General features: G+C 41.7%; 1 protein-coding gene across 3 annotated transcripts in view; it reads right to left on the bottom strand.

Annotated features, from left to right (window-relative positions):
• The window catches only part of arhgap32b (Rho GTPase activating protein 32b), a 106,512-nt gene that overhangs the window by 63,009 nt on the left and 23,503 nt on the right, over nt 1–20,000 (bottom strand). For all 3 annotated transcript variants that reach the window (XM_080436622.1, XM_080436623.1, XM_080436624.1), the window contains exons 3-5: nt 7,499–7,604; nt 5,139–5,233; nt 2,801–2,885 (exon numbers count right to left, since the gene is read on the bottom strand). In XM_080436622.1, the coding sequence (XP_080292748.1) occupies nt 2,801–2,885; nt 5,139–5,233; nt 7,499–7,604 (286 nt within the window). The remainder of the gene's footprint in view (nt 1–2,800; nt 2,886–5,138; nt 5,234–7,498; nt 7,605–20,000) is intronic.

Genomic DNA, 20,000 nt, shown 5'->3' with positions numbered 1-20,000 from the left:
CACTCAGCAAACAAGGCTGGAGAAATCTTGTTAGTCCAAACACAACATTGCAGCCTGAAACCAGAGAACAGTGGACATTACAAGTGCAAAACGAAAGGGAGTGCCACTTCCAAAGTACTGCTAAAAACCACACTGGCTGAAGCCATGCTTGCTCAGTGCCAGTGAGCATGCACAGCTGGGAGCATAATTAAGTACCACTCTAGTCTACTGAGAAGGAAAGATTCACTTTAGCAAGAGATGTTCCTTTATGTATGCAGTGAATGAGTGAATGACAGACAGACACATACAGAGTATTCCTAGATTTCAATACAACAAATTGTTGCTAACCAAAGGTCAGAGGGGGGATTTTTGGCAAAGATCCGACCAGGACTTCCCTATTGGAATACCATTTGTAATAAGTTTAGTCGAATGCTGACCTCTACTGGACATTGCCCAGTATTACATGTGTCATCTGGGACTGGAGAGGATTCTTGTTCGAGGCTTAGTGGTAATGCCAAATACAACAAAAGCTTAGCTTTCAAGTTTCAAAGTCTGAAAGACATAGCAACAGACACCCCAAAACCTAAGAGATAATCAAACAAATAATCATTCATCTTGGATGAAGGAGTGTTTACTTCTCCAAGTGCACAGTGATAGCAACAAACAACAGGCACTGCATCCTTCAGAGATCAGTCTCCCCTCTTGGCAAACTGCCACGGTGTTTTCACCAGAGCCAGGGGGAAGCATTCATAGGCATTTCATTAGTAATACAAAAACACTGCCTGGACCGTCAATAGTCGCTGAGGAAGTTAAAGGTCTTTTGGTAATCGACTATGTATCTCTCCAATTGTTCGCCCCAGAAAACGGACGCTAGGGTTCAGGCTAAGATTATACATTCCTTGATGTGTTTTGTGGAAGGATGCTGTTTCAAAAAGGTCTGCATAACAGCTGACATCCTGAGGAGGGTTATTGTTTGTGTTTGTGTATTACCTTCAACATGTGCACACTGCACACTGTAAAATCCTAGTGTTAATCAAACTCTTAGTTCTCTTTGAACTCTGAGTTAAAGGGCAAGACCACTTTGGTAGAGGTTTGGGTTGTGTATTTACCTTGCTATGATGTAACTCCAAAGGTGGACAAGAAATGAATAGAATTGATCATTCTAAATATTTACATTGTATGGTAAAATAGCTCTCAAAATCAATCTTTAAGCACATAAACGAACGCAAACAAAGTTGATTCAGACAATAAAGAGCATCTCAAAACCCAGGACTGTTTTCTTTTTAAATGCAAATGTTAACTTCCTGTTGATGTTGCGATTAAGAAAAAACCTGGACTGGATCCGTGGATCCGTGGATCCGGATCTGGATTTTCAAATAGTAAAATCAGCAGGAAGTTGACAACAAACAGTACTGGGTTTGGTGATGTTCCATATTGTCTATTGTCTGAATCAGCTTTGTTTGTGTTCGTTTACGTGCTAACAATGTACAATGTAAGTCAATGAGGAGCATATTTTATTTATTTCTAATCAAAGGAGCAATTATTTTTGATTTCTTGTCTGTGCCTTTGGAGTTACACCATGGCAAGGTAAATAAACAACCCAAACCTCTACCAAAGTTTCTTTAAAAACCTCTACCAAAGTCCCTTTAAATAAACACTGAGGACTTAACAGTGCACAGGGAGCCAGTGAGACCAATGTTGGATAATGTTATTCCCTGTCTCTTGGTTCATCTTATCAGAGGCATGAATTACCCATTGTTTCCTGAATTCATGATGAGAGACACAGCAGCTATTGTACCGAGGTGGTGTATGCTCTAAGAGCATCACTGTATTCTACTGTCTGACTCTGAATATGTTCAGAAGAAAACTAAGTGGCAATGCCACTACTTTTTATCTACCTAAAATTGCAGTTCCTGTTGTCACTTGTCTTCACGTCGAATGCAGCCTTCTGATGTTGGTTAGTTATATTTTCTAACTACAAGAGTGTGAAGCAGGACTGCTGTGGTGGTTTAGATTTTTGTATAGTCACCAAGTTTTGGTTCAAGCTTCAAGTGAATTCAAGCAATTGTGGGCAAATAATTCTACAGTACTTCATCATTATCACATTTTTGTTCACTGCACCTGTTCAGAAGACCAGCTAGCTGAGGTTGTATTTGACTTCAGTTGACAGGGGCATTACTGTAAACAACTAAACATCCGAAACACTGCGATCTCGGCAAGTATTAACAATAGCAAAGTGGATACAAAACACCAATTTCAACATATTGCTATATGAGTAATACGCGTGTAGCCAAGATGTTCAAGGAGCAGTATCCTCTTCCTCTATTAAAATATCTGCACAGAATATTCTCACTGCCACATCAAATCCATGTACTGCTGCAACATAATAATCTCTCCCAAATCTCAGCACCACATCGTTAAATTTAAATGCTGTCGCACAGTGGTTCTCAAACTTTTTCATTTCAAGGACCCCCAAATTAATATATATTTGGTCGCGGACCCCCATCTGAAATTATTTTGTGCCAGGGCCTACCATACAAAATTTGCGTTGTTGAAATGTTTACAAAAATATTCAAAATTGTTCACATTGTCTTCAAGATTTTTTGGAAAATAGAAGACTTACAATTTACCGGTAGTGTGTTTAGCTTGTAGATTGGGCACTTTCAAATAGCCAATGTATACAGTGTGAAAGTGGTGAAACGGATTTTGATGCTAAATTAACTAATCTAGCTGGGGGACCCCTGGAATCCCTGGGGGTCCGCGAACCCCACTTTGAGAACCACTGCTGTAGTATTCCCCAACAGAAAAAGGTTGTCTATACCTGAATTGTGCCGAAGTCCACATTCTCGTAGTGAAAGTGAGCGCATTCTGCCAACTTTGGGAAGTGGCCCTTAGTGAAGCAGAGTCTGAAATGCAAACACACAGAAACACATTAGTGTGAGCGCTGCACCCACATGTCATGATGGACAGAGTGTGTATATAAGAAGACGGAAGGTAGATGGGAAGGAGTAGAAGAAATAAGACACGGAAATTGACTCAGGATGGAAAGAATTCAGGGAGGAAACGAAGGCGGTAAAAGAGCAAGTAAAGGAGCAATAAATAGACACATATACAGGAGTGACATCAGAGAGATGCGACTGATGGACAGAGGCAGGTGTGTGTGTGTGCGTGTGTGTGTGTGTGTGTGTGTGTGTGTGTGTGTGTGTGTGTGTGTGTGTGTGTGTGTGTGTGTGTGTGTCATAGACTGTATAAAAGAGATGGACAAAGCCAGACCGCTGGTTTCTACAGACCGAAAATGAAGCCGATTGTTCAGGAATTTGAAATCCGCCATCTCTAATATAAGCCCAAAAGCAAGTCGGGAACAGGAACCGGAAAACAATCCCCAAATAATGCTATTGGTTGGGTAGCTTGTCAATCAAGAGCGGGGGCGGGGAATGAATGCTATTGGTTGTGTAGCTTGTCAATCAAATCATCCCGCCCCTCCTAGAGAATAGCCTACTTTATCGTCAATTTTAAAGTAAATGGGACCATAATTTAGCAAAACGCATATCATGATGATTGAAAGGAGACTTTAAACTAGCGACTGGAAGCATATAGAATTTATGACAATTTTTATTAAGGTAAGAAAATCTAGTCTAAAGTTTGTCAAAAACCCATCCGCTTGCGTTAAAATAAATTATTTCTGACACCTGCAGGGGTAAAACAGCAAAACTACAGGCCATTCATATGAACTGTCTCTTCCGTATTGGAGTCAATGTAAAAATCTCAAGCTGGCCCCATGGTGTGTGTTTAGTATGTGGTTGTCTGTGTGTATTTGTATTACAAGTAGGACGCGCGAACGCTGGAAGCGAACGCAGCTCGAAAATATTGTGTATTTACGGACTTGTAATCCGTGTTATTTCACCGTGATGGGGAGAGAACATTGACATTGTGTGTGTGTGTGTGTGTGTGTGTGTGTGTGTGTGTGTGTGTGTGTTTTGCAGGTTGTTGTGCATTTTAATCAGAGCATTGTCTAAATTCCTGCACTCTGGCGCACTCTGGCGGCTGCACACAGGCAGTGCACGCACGTGAGTCACATGGGGGCGCGAGCCAATGAGAGCGCGGCTGCACACAGAGACTGCACACAGAGACACACACACACAACCCGAGCACGGTTACATAGTAAGCTCCACTTGGTCGGAGGGGCGGCTTCGCCGCGCCTCCTTCCGCGTTCGCAACTATACTTGTGAAGGCTAAAAATTATTTGGGGAGTCAGGCTTACAATTAGCAAAAGATTCAGTTTGGGTTGTGAGCTTATAGATCGCCTATTTTCGGCTTTAGAGTTAGGGTTAAAAATGGCAAAAAAAAATTAAGAAATTGCATTCATAAAATCGCCGTACCAAAATGTTGATGTCCTCACAAGTATAGTAATACATGTACAGTATGTGTGTGTGTGTGTGTGTGTGTGTGTGTGTGTGTGTGTGTGTGTGTGTGTGTGTGTGTGTGTGTGTGTGTGTGTGTGTGTGTGTGTGTGTGTGTGTGTGTGTGTGTGTGTGTGTGTGTGTGTGTGATGTGTAATGTAAGTGTGAGTTAACCCATTTAGACCGGGAAAGAATCTGTGTCCTTTCTAGATTTCTTTGGCTATTAAAAAATAGCAGATATACAAGCTCATAGCACGGCACCGAGTGCCGCGCTACAACTCGTAGATCTGCTATTTTTGAAAAATCGTGAAAATATTTGCAAATCATTGAATATATATATATTTCTAAAGCAAACAGTTGTAACTCAAATCTTTGCTTCTGGGGATTCTACAAATGTCTTCTAAATCCTAACAGTTTTCTGAAAAACGTGTGTTGCTTTAATGGTGGTGCTCAAACTTTTTCATGTCAAGAACCACCCAAAATTATCTGTATTTGGCCGCCGACTCCCATCTCAAAATATTTTGTTCCAGGGGACCCCCAGAAGCAAAGATTTGAGTTACAAATGTTCGCTTTAAAAAATATATATATTCAAAGATTTGCACACATTTTCACGATAAAAAAAATAATAGCAGATCTACAAGCTCGTATGAGCTTGTAGATCTGCTATTTTTGAATCGCTCAAAGTATGAAATATGGATAAAGTGGTTACACAGATGCGTTCCCCGTTTGAATGGGTTAACAGCCTGCCGGTCCACTCACTTCTTGACGTTCTTGACCTTCATGCTGGCTGTGCTGCTGCTACAGGACCGCATGAGCGGCTCAGCTCTCAGCTCTGGGATCTCTGCGCTCCGCGCCTGCAGACACATGAACACAGACATTAGAGCTTGACCTTTGACCCCTTTGTGAACATTCTAACATTCTATATTAGTAACGCCTGACTTATGCTCAGTCCTGATGTTGCGTTTTGTACTATAATGTTATTTTTGGTAATGTGTTATTATGTGTTAAACCTGACATGCCATTAACTCTGTCACTGACATTTTATTTCAATGTGGAAACTCTGTACTGTAAGGTAGTTAGATTAATGACATTAGAGTATAGAACTATTCTGGCTATTCTTGCCCGTGTTTTGTTTTATTTTATTATTAATTATTATTTACATATATTGGTTTTGTTTTACAACAATGACAAAATGCAAAATGCTTCTACTGTGTTTCCAGACAACTGGCACCTCTCTTTCTCTCTTACCTGTTCTAGTATTGTAGCTTGGGCAAATTGCTGCTATTGGTCATTGACTTAACAGAACCAACTTGATTTACAGCCAGCTGTTCTACAGATGCCCAGCTGCACAGATCATAGACTGTCAAACAAACTGGGAAAGCTCACCCAAGGTCCACTCTGTGACGCATTGGATTGGGCCAAATCAAAACTAACCGGAAAATCGGAACTAATGCAGAGATCCGATTTGTTCAGAGATATTACAGAACTACCCGGACATCAGTCCTTCTAATCCTAAAGTAAATGACCATCTGTTTAAGCAAGAGCTTGTCCCACTCTGGCAACTGTAAACTTACTGAAAGAATAAGAGACCAATAGATCATATAAATGTTAATACAAATAATAAAGATGAGTAGGAAACATAGCATCAGATACGATCCAGAGCAAATTAGGTAAAGTGGGCAGCTAATGTGAGAGAAGTACAGGATTGTGAAATCGTGTCGGTGTTCAGCTTGTGGTCTAGACTCCCACTGATAGGGAAGATGGTATGCAGATTAAGCCCAGGACTTTTACACAAACAAAAAAACAACAGCACACAAGCAATTTCTACTGCACCATAGCAGTTGTTATGACGGTTTGCCTCTGGGCACAAATAAAAATCAAGCCCAACCTAAACATACCATAGCTTTACAACTCGCTGTGAAATGGAGCTGAGCCTCAGCTAGCCTGCCACAGGCACATTCCAAATGCGAATTCTGATTTGAGAAATTGTGTGATATTCATGGCATGTGAAAGCTGAATACAGTCAGAATGTGCTCGAGACGAGGCTGCATCTTTGCAGACAATGATCAATGGCCTTGCCGCGTACATTACTCAAAATGACTGTATTGTGCATTTCGTTTTCACTTCAAGAGCGATTTTGAGACATGTCACTGTAGGGAAGTGCACTTTATACCCATAGTGTGCAATAGGGGTGCTGCACTATGACAGCTTATTTTAACACGCTTTAAGCCCTTCCAATCATCGCCAGCTCAAACCACAGGAGACATAATGTATAATGTATACCATTCCACAAGGGAATCCCTCATCTATCAAATATTGAACAAAGAATAGCAGAAATGCGGTATTAATGTTTTACATGCCCCTCCTCTCTGATCAATATTCATCAGCCCCAATGAGAACGTTGACTCTCTTCTTCTCTGTTGCCCAATCGAACCTAACACTTGCGATAGGGAACCAACCACGCATAGACCATGGGTGGCTCAACGTGTTACCATGGAGACGGCCTCATTTCCACCTTGCTGCTGATGCCGAGCGGCGAGATGAGCCAACATAAGTGGCTTGCAGAGAGCAGAGGAAGGAAAATAATGAATGATCCTGGCTGGTGAATGGAGTCCCTTCTAAAATAAATAAATGAAATGGGATGGCGAAAGGTGGACAGTTGGACTGCTCTCTAATCAGAGAGCCTTTAGTAGCAGTGCACTTGGAGCATCAAGGCTGTTCATAAATCATGGAAGTGCAGTGATGCTTGGGGAGCAGGAGAGTCAGAGGAACAGACGACTTTCTATATGGAACATAGAGGAGTGACAGCTAATCATTCCCTTCAGTTAGAGAAGACATATATAAGAATGTGACAGGGTGTAAACAGGCCGAGAGACGCCATCACTGGGTTTGACGTGTCGTCTGTGTGTGTGTGTGTGTGTGTGTGTGTGTGTGTGTGTGTGTGTGTGTGTGTGTGTGTGTGTGTGTGTGTGTGTGTGTGTGTGTGTGTGTGTGTGTGTGTGTGTGTGTGTGTGTGTGTGCGTGCGTGTGCGCCTAAGAGAGCATGCAGAAGTGTGAATATCTCACTAATCCTGTGTGAGGATATTTCATGTGCTGATGTGCCTGTGTGAATGTCTCACCATGGCGCTGATGGTTTCTTCCCAGTCAGGTCTATCTCGAGGATGGATGCGAGCCAGCTCAGGTAAAAAGTCGTCGTCCTCAGGGTGTCGCCCAGGCCTCAGGCTCCTTCAGCAAAACAAAAAACAAGGATGCAAACAAAATTAGGACTACAGTTTTGACATTCACTTCAGTGTAATCCAGTAGATAGGATTGTGCCGTGCCTTTCACAGAATGAGCAAGTTCAACACAAGTCAAAACGTATAATCAAAAATCCAATTTAAGCCTCTAAGACCTATGACAGAGCCCTACCCGAGTGGCCATAAAAATTACAATAATACAATCAGAATTTGTGGACAGACCGATATACTACAGGGTTCCCTTATTTAATGTGGAGGCCCTAATAAAGTGGACTGACAATACAACTAGAAAAAGTGCTCCTCGGAGCACAGGTCTCCGCCAGGTCAGGTAGGTTATCATGGCCTCCTGGTGGCGCTATAATAGGCCAATGTGAAAAGGGTGGCATTTCTTCCTCTGCCTATTGGGAATGTGTGTGCAAAATTTCACGGAAATCGCACGCTGCGTTCATGATTTGAGGAATTTTGTTCAAAACTGACCTATCCTGCAAACTTTGGAAGCCAATGTTAGCCAATTAGGATGGAATATGAAATATGGGACACATCCGTCGTGATCACATGACTATAGAGATACTGTGTACCGATTTGTGTTATTTTTGGATAGGAGTAATCGCATTTTTTTTTTTACAAAAGTCAGCCTCCTGGTGGCGCTCTAAAAGGCTGATGTGAAAAATGCAGGGCAACGGTTTTTCCTTGGCCTCTAGGGAGTGCGCATGCAAAGTTTCACGCAGATCAGTGCTGTTATAGGTAAAACCGCGAATCGGCCTGTTATAGCACCACCATGAGGCTGATTTGAAAATGTAACATTTCTTCCTCAGCCTAGTGGGAATGTGCGTGCACAATTTCACGGAAATTGCATGCTGCGTTCATGATTTGAGGCATTTTGTTCAAAACTAACTAATCCTGCAAACTTTGGAAGCCAATCTTAGGCAATCAGGATGGAATATGGAAAATCACATGACTATAGAGATACTGTGTACCAATTTGCGTGATGTTTTGACAAAATCTATAGGAGTAATATCCAAAAATGTGTTTAGCAAAAATCGGCCTCCTGGTGGCGCTATAACAGGGTTTGGTATCCAGGGAGTGTGTGTGCACAGTTTCACAGCCACCGGGCCAACAGTGCCGGAGATTAGCTGCTCGCAGACAGACGGACAGACAGGGTGCAAAACATAGTCTCGGCCATGCCTTTCGGCCTGGTGGAGACAAAGAATAAAAACAAATTTGCAATTAGGATACGAAAAGCAAGGGATGAAGTAAGAGATACCAAACGTAACTCAGAAAGTACTATAGGTAGACAGAATGACATGTCGCCTGAAAATATACAGAATATGTTCAGCCTCGCAAGGAAGATAGCTAGAGTCTCTTGCAGCCTGACAGAAGTGGGTAGATTGTTCCATATTTTCTTTTCCTAACTGTGTTTTCTGAATAAAAAAAGAAATCCAGATGGATTTTCATTTAGACTAGGCTGTGGAGTGTATACCCCAGGTGTCGATGTCTCTCTTCTCCCCCGCCTATAGCTCTCTTCAGTCAGCCGCTATTCATTGTCCGCTGCTTTGATCAATTGAGAAAATGAGGGCAATTTTCTTACATTAATTCATGCAAATTATTCACACGCTCACGCAATCAGAATATGACTCACGCTTTATAAAGGGAGATTATAAAGGGTGTTGCTTAGGAACTTCTGGAGGAAGGAACCACAGGGGTCCAGACTCAAGGGTTTCACGAAACACCTTCTATGTTAATTTCCGTTAACAATTAAAACAAAAAGGTTTACAGTATGTCATTTATATATTTTTTCCCTCCAGGCAGTCAAAATAGGCTTGGTGGGCTTAAGATACACTGGGGGAAACCCTAGCACCCTGTCTCCTGGGAAACCTATCACTGCTGGGAAGACGACAAAGTGTCAAGTGGAAAATAATGTTCAAGGAACAGGACAGAGACCTGTGTCAAGTGCAATAAGACAGGGACCGATAACAGAGTGTTGAGTAACTGTGCTTTACTTGAATGACAAAGTCACTACTGGTGAAAGAAATAGCTTTTTCTGTTCTACATTTGAGGACTTCACACAATTTGTCCTTTGCCTCCTCTCCCATACTCCCAAATAACAAAATTTTTCCAAAATAAAAACATTAAACTGATCTGTTGCTGTTAAAAACAAAAACAAAACAGTGTATTTAACAGAAATATGGAATAAATTCATATTCACTGTATGGCCTTATTGTCTTGTGCTGTGTGAGGAGCCGTCTTGAGGTGAAGGTGTTATTTGTCCCTTTCCTTGATATGTCCTAGCAGTCTGATGATTCCAAGACCCTGCAAATGCTGGCCTGGTATTCATTGTATTCATTGCTCTGTGGCACCGGCCTCTCTTATCTACTGTATGTGTAGACAGAGAACTACTTGAATACTGTGCATTCCCCTTAGGCACATAGCAAAACTTTGTGACTGACACCTGTGGCACAGTAGTGTAGGTCAGCCTCGTGGGGAGAATTCTAGTGCTAAAAAGGAACTGCTCATACACGGCGCGCAAGATGTGTGCAAGATGTGGAGAGTGAAACCCTCTCAATACCAGATACTATACTTGATATAAGCTCAGCCTCTATGATGGGCAGTGTGCAATGCAAACTAATGAGGTAGATAAGGTTACAAACACTCAGGTTATTAAGTGGGAGGTTACTGTTTATCTTAATGGAAAAAAGAAGAATAGAGATGGAAGTGAAATGTTTGCGCAACGGCATTACGAGAGAGAGCAGTGATGTACTCCCATTATATACACCAACGCTATCACACTTGTGCACGCCCACACATGGATGTTTCTAGGCTTATGCCATTTAGATGATGTAAAACTATCATCATGTTTGCATCACTGAAGCCATGGTTCTATGGATTCCTTATGAAGTGTAAAATGACGGAAAAGGCTGTCTGGTTAGGGAGGGAAGGAGCAGTCCATGAACAACCTGCCTGCTACAGTAAATGACAGTGGACAGCCAAACTCTTTATATGAAGATAATTGGACTCACACCTGAGGAGTCTGATACACAGGTCACAGAGAGGGTAGCCTGAAAGAGCGAGCCCTATCGATGGTCTTGAAGGGCGGATCCAAACCCAGGCGGTTGGATTCCAGCGCCGCTTCCTATTGCTTCACCAATCTATGTCCCCGCCTCCCCTAAATGTAGGCCAAGGGAAACAGATAAGTGACAACTTTGGATATTTATATACTACACCATATCAACAATATAAGTTTTTGTTCAAATTTATATATATGGAAATTACGTGTGACGTGGTCATTAGGTGGCGACACCCATGCTCCAGTGCCAACTTTGCCTGCAGTTCCTTGCACTAGGTTCAAACTCGATTTCCAAAATGCATTTATAATATTTATTGTTTATCAGGATGCCAAATTATAAAATATATGTGTATATACTGTATAATATATATTATAAATTAATTGAGCTCCTAGTTAAATTCTGCATTACCATTCTGTATCACAACCTTTTAGATCAGCTATTTCTGCTTTTTTTGTTTGTTTGTTTGTTTGTGTAAGTTATTTGTCATATATGCCCTGTGCAATTTTTTGCTTACGAAACAGAAATGCATTTTTTAGGGAATGAAATTCTTATGCACAGCCAAGAAAGTAGCCTCATACAAATTCATGGTCTACCTTTTTCCATCATTTGCCCAGATCATGTCATTCAACTTTCTCTGTAATCTGCATAGTCTGCTTGTTAATTCTTTGTGTCAGTTATGTTCATCACCAGTCAATCAAAGGTTGCGATTAGAAAAATCGTCTCCGTGAGAGGCAGAAGGCAAGGCAAAGCAGTGGCCATGCAGTTTGCAGTAGGCCTGTCTCTAAATGAACATATTGTAAGATTCTTTAAATTCTTCACCAATAAGGACAAATCTACTTCACAAGAACGATGTCAGTGTAGCTAAGAGATTTGTTGAACAAGATATTTTTTACATGTATAGATTATCAATTGATTTAGACTTTCCCGAGTTGGCATTTCAGTGTCGCCTTGACTTGCTCTCAGGACAATTGCTACTGTATGCTTCTAAGCTCCCTATGAAATCAAGTATGGCCCAAAAATATCAACCTAAGTCTGAGTCATAACTTGAATTCAAACTTTACATTTGTGGAAATAAAAAATCTTAAAAATCTAAATAATATCAATATTATGAGCTAAACGATGGACAACGCACCCAGGCAGGCAGAGACAACCCTCCCTTCGGACACGCACCAGCAGGATTCCCAGTGGACATCGTTAAAGTCAATGAGACCAATAAAAGGCCACTGGAATGCTATAAATCGTGCAAACACATCCGAGGGTTTCGACCCAGAAGGTCATTAAAGGAGTGATTAGTTGTTTTCAAACTTTATCTCACTGTATCTGATGTAATTGCGAGACTCTAATGGAATATATGGCTGCGAGTTCGCCTTGCAATTCCAACGCTGGCTTTTAAGCAATAGCAGTCTAGTGACATCAACCGTACAAGCTACAGAGCTTGATTTCCTTCAGTTCATACAGTACGAGCTCAAGTGCACTTCTAAAACCAGACATGACACACAGTCATGTATACCAGCTTGCTTTCTTTTTTCTGTGTGTGTGTGTGTGTGTGTGTGTGTGTGTGTGTGTGTGTGTGTGTGTGTGTGTGTGTGTGTGTGTGTGTGTGTGTGTGTGTGTGTGTGTGCGCCGTGTATGCACGGCTTGTTTTCATAGACCTGTTGCTTATTTCTCTCGCAGAATCTGGCAACACTACTAGGTCGCCATAGCTTGGGAGGACAAGATTCAGATTATGGGAAAGTATCCCCATTGGCTTAAAGGACAGCCAATGATCGAAAACATGTCGAGAATCTGTCGAACACACGTTGACTAGTGGTCAGTCTCTTCTTAGACCAGCTCGCAAGCTGGTAAAAATACTACGAAAACAAGTGGAGGAGTAGGCAGCTGTCACTGCTGCCCTGGCAGAGTGAAAGTCAGACCTACATGTAGTGTATAGGGGGAGGGAAAGGAAGTATTTTCTGGTCCCCGAGGGGAGGGGAAATTAATCTTACAGCTTCACCCAGCTGATGGCTACTAAAATGGCTCTGATGAGCGTACGACAGGGGGATGTTATGGGTTAAGTGTCTTGCTTAGGGACACTACGACCTCGGCGAGCCAAGGGTCAAACCAGCGACATTTCAATTCCCAAATGGCCTCTCTACCCACTCAGCTATTAGCCACCCTGGCCCTGTCCTATTCCAATTCGGCCTGTTCAAAGTACAGTATGCTGTAGGTACTGTGTATTCTCTGCCCTTGGGCTGGTATCAGGATGAAGGTGCCAGGCACCAGGACCACTACTATAAGGCTTACTTGGTACATCATCTTTATGGAACTGTCTCCTTCCTTATTCTCCCCCATTTCTTTGTCTTTGTATTATTTGTATAAAATGTTTTTAATTTAATTTTATCTTTTGTCGATGGGTGTTGGAAGGATGCATGAGTGTGCTACATCTTTGTACTACTGTATTTTGTGCTATATAATTTTGAAATAATTAATTTCAATTAATATAGGAACGCCCCCTTCCTATACAAACCCATTGTAACTTCAAACCATGTTAGATTAATCAAAAACACCCGTCCTTGGTTCTGGTGACTGATATTGTCCTTCTAATACGTGAGGAGACATTCAATTATTATTTTTGTTTTTTTGGAAAAAGAAAAAAAGAAAATACAATAAAAAAATTAAGCAAAATAAATGAAAAAGTAATCGAAAAAACACAGCCCCCTCACGTATTAGGAGGACAGGATGAGTCACCAGAACCAAGGACGGGTGTACCATTTTGATCCAATCGGGAGAGTGAATTGTTAATTTGAAATGGTGACACTAAAACATGTGCAGACAAAGAACTGGAACACTACAAAATTGAAGCTGATAGATTATCTTTGTGGGGTTCTCTTTCCTGATTGGTAAAATTAACTGATAAACAAAGGATGGATGACAAAGCTTTTATTGCATTTTCTATCACCATTTTGTTTTCAGTCTGTGCACCACATGTGGTTTTTAACAAAAAAGGGGAAGGGACACCATATTTGGCGAGGGATATTCTTTTGACAGTTAGATATAGTTGTCATTAGACAAACCAGCTCAACATTCAGTATAATATTACTGACACACCCACATCAGGAACATACATGGCAATGGTTTTGGTTCCCAAAGCATTGGAGTCTCTGCTGTGATGGGAGATGTGGGAGATGTCATTAGCACCTACATAGAACTCACACAAAACAATGTTCTGATAGTTGGCCAGTTTACTGCTCTCAAACTAGATGCTGTGGTCTAATCTCGGCATAGCATTCTAATCTTTAGCATTTTAATCTTTATCAGAAAGTTACTATGTGTGCAGTTTGTGATGTGGTGTTCAGTAGTGAAGCCATGGTATATATACTGGCTGCTTGTGGGCATGCTAGCTAGTGTGGTGATGCTTGGTCTCCTTTGGCCAAATGGAGACTTTTTTTAAATATATAAATAATTTCCCTATGAACACCGAAGCACTTCACAAGAACAAAGTTGGTGTAAATAAAATAAAAAAAGTTTTACATGATCAACAATTCAACTCTCACACTCTTCATGAGACTCTGAGAACGAAGAAACAGCAGGCCCAGATTCAACACTCACCGAGTGTAGCTCCTCAGCTCACAGCAGTGGCATATACTCTCGACATTCACAACATTCCTCTGTGAGGAGGCACGCAAGGAGCAAGGAACCACAGCACCTGCTTCAGCCACTCCATCTGCAGCACAGCCAAAGGTTGCACCGGACAACACAGAGTTAAAGCGAGTTCCTGCCTGCAGGTCATCCAGCCTCCTCTGTAGACCACCACCTCAGAAGATGGGGATGGGGGGGGGCTTCTGACTGAGATGGGCTTTCCTCGGCTTGTCACTCATCTTGCTTCTTGCTGGCTCTCATTTCCAGCCGAGCAATATCCCACTGGCTTGTTTTTTCCTTCCCACCGAGTCTAACGCAAAGACAGGGCATTTTGTTTACAACATTTAGTAATATTGCTTATTTAAAATGAATAAAGTATTCGCTATATTGTCACCCGGGAGAACAGCTGGAACACTTTTCCACACCTGTCCTCTCCTTTGTCATAACGTGACAGTAAAAGCTGATCTATTTAATTTGTACGAGAATTCAACAACTGTCTTTCAATCTTTAGCCTCTTCCAAACACTCTAGCCGAACCAACCTCCCGTCATGTGCATCTAGCCCTAGGCCAACCAGCTGTCCTGAAATAGTAAGAGTGTACTGTGGGCCTAAAGGTGTAACACTGTGGAATTAGGCTAGACTGAAATGTTCCAACACTTTAAGCAAAGGATGAGACAATGGTCACATGGAGCAAGAGCTTTGAGTGCAGAGAAAAAGCCATCTGCCTGACTAAAGGAAGTTGCTACGTGGACACTTGTTCTATTTGGTAAAAGACTACAGAGCCTGTACTGTACTCTAGATCACGTCATCACCAGTAGCATCTGCAGCCCTTTCAATGCACCATAAAACATCTACCGAGAGCCATCTTTATCATTCTCTGATTCAGAAGGGTTTGTAGTGATTATTTGGGGAGGCACGTCTTGTGATTTAATTTGTGGTTTAAATAAAGAAAAACATAGCTGAGAATGAGCGAGTGATTATTAAGTTGATATGTCAAAATATCATGGATGTGTTTACTGCTAGATGGTCCCACACTGGAACTTTTCCACAGCAGAAAATGTTTTGCTTCTCTGTTATCTGTGTTATTTGTTATCTGTTATCTAAATACCAATGGTTGAGCAGCCACATCCAGCCTATAGCCTATATTTGAATTGCCGGTAATGTATGTATTCTAGCCACCTACTAAACATATAAGCTGTGTGTAACTGATCACTCTGTGTGCTAGTGCCATGACGCACCTGCAGGCCAGGCGCACACAAGAACACACGTTCAAACAACAAATATAAGACCTCATGCAGGCACGGTAACATAATGAAATTCACACACTGTAACCTAGTTTCAACCATGAATATTCCAACAACGTAAAACAAACAACACATCAGCGTGCGTCATGCGCTCCGGTGCTTAAACAAATAGCACTATCTAAACACCAGAGCCTAGCTGAAGCTCTTAAACGGAATGTGAATAGACACTCTGATTGGTTTAATTAACGTAATGCCCAAAACACACCCAAGATTAATTCAGAGCCTTAACACCACCCAGTAGCGCTCTGCACTTGTGTTTGCGCTCAAATAATGTTTTGCCTATCTGGTCAAATTGTGCGGACAGACTGGACACATCCACAACATAAATTAAGCCTTGCCAAAATAGGGCCATATAGTCACTTGGCATGTCTGGACATTTTGTTTGTGACACAGGTCACAGGTCTGACAGCTAGAGACAGAGAAAGTCTCTAGCTACGAGCTTGTAGATCTGCTATTTCTGAAGAAAAAAAAAATTGCAAATCTTTGAATATATACAGTATATTTTTTTTTAAGCGAACATTTTTAACTCAAATCTTTGCTTCTGGGGGGTCACTGCAACTAAACATTTTGAGATGGGGGTCGGCGGCCAAGTACATAATAATTTTGGGGGTCCTTGACATAAAAAAGGTTTGAGCACCACTGATATATAGCAGCATACGTTTTTCAGAAAACTGTAAGGATTTAGAAGACATTTTTTATAATCAGCCTCAGGGTCTTAATGGGTTAAGAAGACTGTATCAGTAAACATTAATCACAGCTTCCCAAGCCAGCAACAGGACACAAGCAAGCATGGAACTGAGAGCAGTCATAATAATAAAAGCAATATTTAACAGTGACACTGACAAATATATAGCATGAATCTCCTATGTATATTGCCAAAGTCATCAATCACATTGGAGCAGACAATGATCTTCTGGTGGGAAATCATTCATGTTAATATTAACTGCCCTGTCTCTGGCCATAAATAAGTGGTATTCTCTCTAAAAGGGACATTTAACAGATTACATACAGTATATACGATGAATTGAATACACAGGACCTTAATGGAAACAAGCCCTGAGGGCTTATCTGGATTATCCTTTTAGCATTCTTTTGTATAAATCTGTGCCACCGTGCCTTGTTTTTGCAAACAGTATAAAGTATTCAATCAAACAGCACATACAGGTTATAGGGTAAACAAATTGTGCCATAGTCGTCGATTCTTCACATGAACCCCCCAAACTACGATTATATTAAATTAAATTAAACTCCAATCTTTGGAAGAAATCAGTACTATTTATAGCAGGGATAACATTGCTAAGCACACAAAACAAATTAATGAAAAAAATGGCTTTTTAAAAAAATGGCTGCTTAATGACATCACTTCTTTGGCACAGACTGCACAGAAATTGTGGCAGACATAGCCTAGTTAGTCAAAGATCAAAGGAATAATACATAAATTCTGATTTAGGGTGGATTATTTTCCTTTAATGTATCTGAGACGAATACTACTGCCCGCCCCTGGCAAGAACTGTGGAAGCTGAACTGGAGGAATTCAAAATATTCAAAATACAAGAGTTTTCTATTTTAACAAAAGGCTCCATGAACCCAATGTTTAACAACTTAAACCCTCCATTCTTAGTAAAAAACGGACGTGAGTTACAACTGTACTTACGATCTTACCATTGAGGAGTTCATGTTATCAATGAGGTATTCTACACAATCGTTAATGTCAGTCTGAAGAGCACTGGCTCTCAAAGGGGAGTCCGAGGACCCCCAGGACCCTGCAAAATGAGGAACAGTTCAAACGATTATGCCCCATTTTATTTTCAGTCTATTTGAAAATAATCGATCTACAAGCTAGTTGTACCGACATTCAATTGGGTGAGAAATGTCTCCATGCAGACACCCTGACTTTCCTGTCACTCTTTCAAAGTCCTGTTGTAATTAAGCAGAGAACAAACTAGAAAAGTGTGCTCCTCGGATTGGTCCAATGGTGCCGGACACAGAAGGACGGACAAACATGCACACACACACAAGGACAAACGGACGGACGGACAGACAGGGGCGAAAACATAGTCTCGGCCACGCCTTCGGCCTGGTGGAGACAAAAATAGAGGCATGGCAGACGGAGACAGGATACAAGATCTAAATTTGAGTTTGAGTCATCTCTGTTTGTGACTATCTATTCTGTAGTTGCCTTGTGGTTTTACTGGCGTGAAGAATATTTTATAGAGAATTATCTTCAACAAAAGTCATTCCCTTATCGTGTTGCCATTTGAATGGAGAGTGACAAAAGATGATCTGAGGCTCATGTTCTTTGTTACATACTATATCTTCAACCAAAATGTTTCTCATAAAACATAATAGAACACACAGATCTCAAATAGAGTTAACGGTGACACTGTGTATTGAGGATCATTGAGACAATTCTTGTGCTGTTTAACAGTAACCGGCTCATTAAAAATAAAAAAAATGTGATTTGCTTAAACCCTCTAATCAGTCCACTGTACTAATCCTCAAGTTACTTCCTAAACATGGGTTTAAATTGTAATTAATTACAATGTAATTGGAAGGAAAAAAAGACGCCACACACTAGACGCCACACACTAAAAACTCTGATACAGTAGCGCCAAGGCCCAACGACCCCTCGCCCGTCACTTTGCTTGGACTGTACACTAAATGATGCAAGTGAATTAGCATGCCCTATCAAGGCTAAATGATGGCTATGTTGCAATCCCACAACTCATTGGCCAAACTTGTCATTACTGTAATTATAATCACCTATTTGATTAAAATCCCCTGTTGGTTGCCACCAATATGACTGCTAATTGCATAATATGAATAGTACACAGTATGTCAAGTCACATTATCCATTCTGATTAACATTACATTCTGCTGATGTGATAAAATACAAGTAAATCTATTCTACAATCTAGTCAAATGTGAACTAGAAAAGTGCGCTCCTCTGAGCGCAGATCTCCACCAGGCCTGGTTGCCTACTAGAGCAGGGCAATAAAACGATCTCGATAGTGAATCGCGATCAAATTAACCTTCGTGGGGTGCAGCCGTCAGGACACAAGGAAGACTCACGGACAGACAGACGTGTGGAGAGGGGCGCAAACTAATCACCGCCCCTGGCCTTTCCATACTGGCAAAGTTACAGTAAACACTGAACAGCAAATCTCTTACTCAAAAGGCAGAAAAGTAATTAGTGATCAATTCGTCTACGATGGGTAGTGCCCTCAAAGGGATTTGATTGACCAAATACAGTGTAGGTGCTCCAACAAACCATTGTGTTTATAAACAGCACTCCAGCCTAGATACAGGTACTAGGACGGCACCTGGCCTATTTGGTGCCATGCAAGCCATTTGGCTCTGCACTCCTGAGGGACATATGGGGGACACACGGCAAGTTTGGGACCGAGCGGTCGGACACTATCCCGAAGTTATGCCAGGGACAAATTGTATGTCACACACACACACACACACACACACACACACACACACACACACACACACACACACACACACACACACACACACACACACACACACACACACACACACAGTTTCCGTAAATTATATAGTATAGATGTACTGGGGGCCATGTTACCACCATAAACATCACTCTGGCACTGATAAAAACAGAACAAATGTGAGTAAGATTTTATGTATCTCACCTCGCAGAGGTCTATAAAGTGCTGCATTTCAAATTGCTGATGAACAGATTCTCCACCATACATACAGTGTATTGGTGTCCTTCATACTGTCTGTTCCTGGATTATTCTGTATTTTTCCAATAGATAAATTCAACTTAATGATGAACACTCAAGTACTGACTGTATTGTAGTCTGGTTGGGTAAAGGCCCATTTAAACCTGACGTTAAATACGGATAAAGGAAGGGGCACGGTGGCGCAGTCGGTAGCGCTGTCGCCTCACAGCTAGAAGGTCCTGGGTTTGATTCCCGCCGGGGACGCTGTGGGCACTGGGGGCGTGTCTTCTCCTCCGCGTCATCAGCGCCCATACCCTAGGTGGGGTTGGCGAAAGGGCCTACTCTGTGTGGAGTTTGCATGTTCTCCCCGTGTCTCCTAGGGTAGTTAATACCCTCACAAAAACATGTAGTAATCCTGGTCACTATACCGCCTCCCCCATGACAGCCGGGGCGCCTGATGGAGGGGAAGGGAACTGGTTGGAATAACGTGTTCCTTCCACGCGCTACGTCCAACCAGGGAAACTCCCCCCTGTCAGGTGACAAGAAGGTCAGTTGGCTCTCATGCCTGAAGGAAGCATGAGCTCGGCCCTGGCCTCCCTACTGTGGGGTGACAGGTGTAGGGCTGGTGTAGTGCCCAGGATCACTTAGGAAATTGGCACCGGGTGAAAAAAATGGGTTACAAAAATCGTGGGATAAAAAATAAA

The sequence above is a fragment of the Gymnoscopelus braueri genome (assembly GCF_963280865.1).
Source record: "Gymnoscopelus braueri genome assembly, chromosome: 8".
NCBI lineage: Eukaryota > Metazoa > Chordata > Actinopteri > Myctophiformes > Myctophidae > Gymnoscopelus > Gymnoscopelus braueri.
Note: the sequence above shows the minus strand (reverse complement) of the source record. Positions and strands in the feature narration are given on the sequence as shown.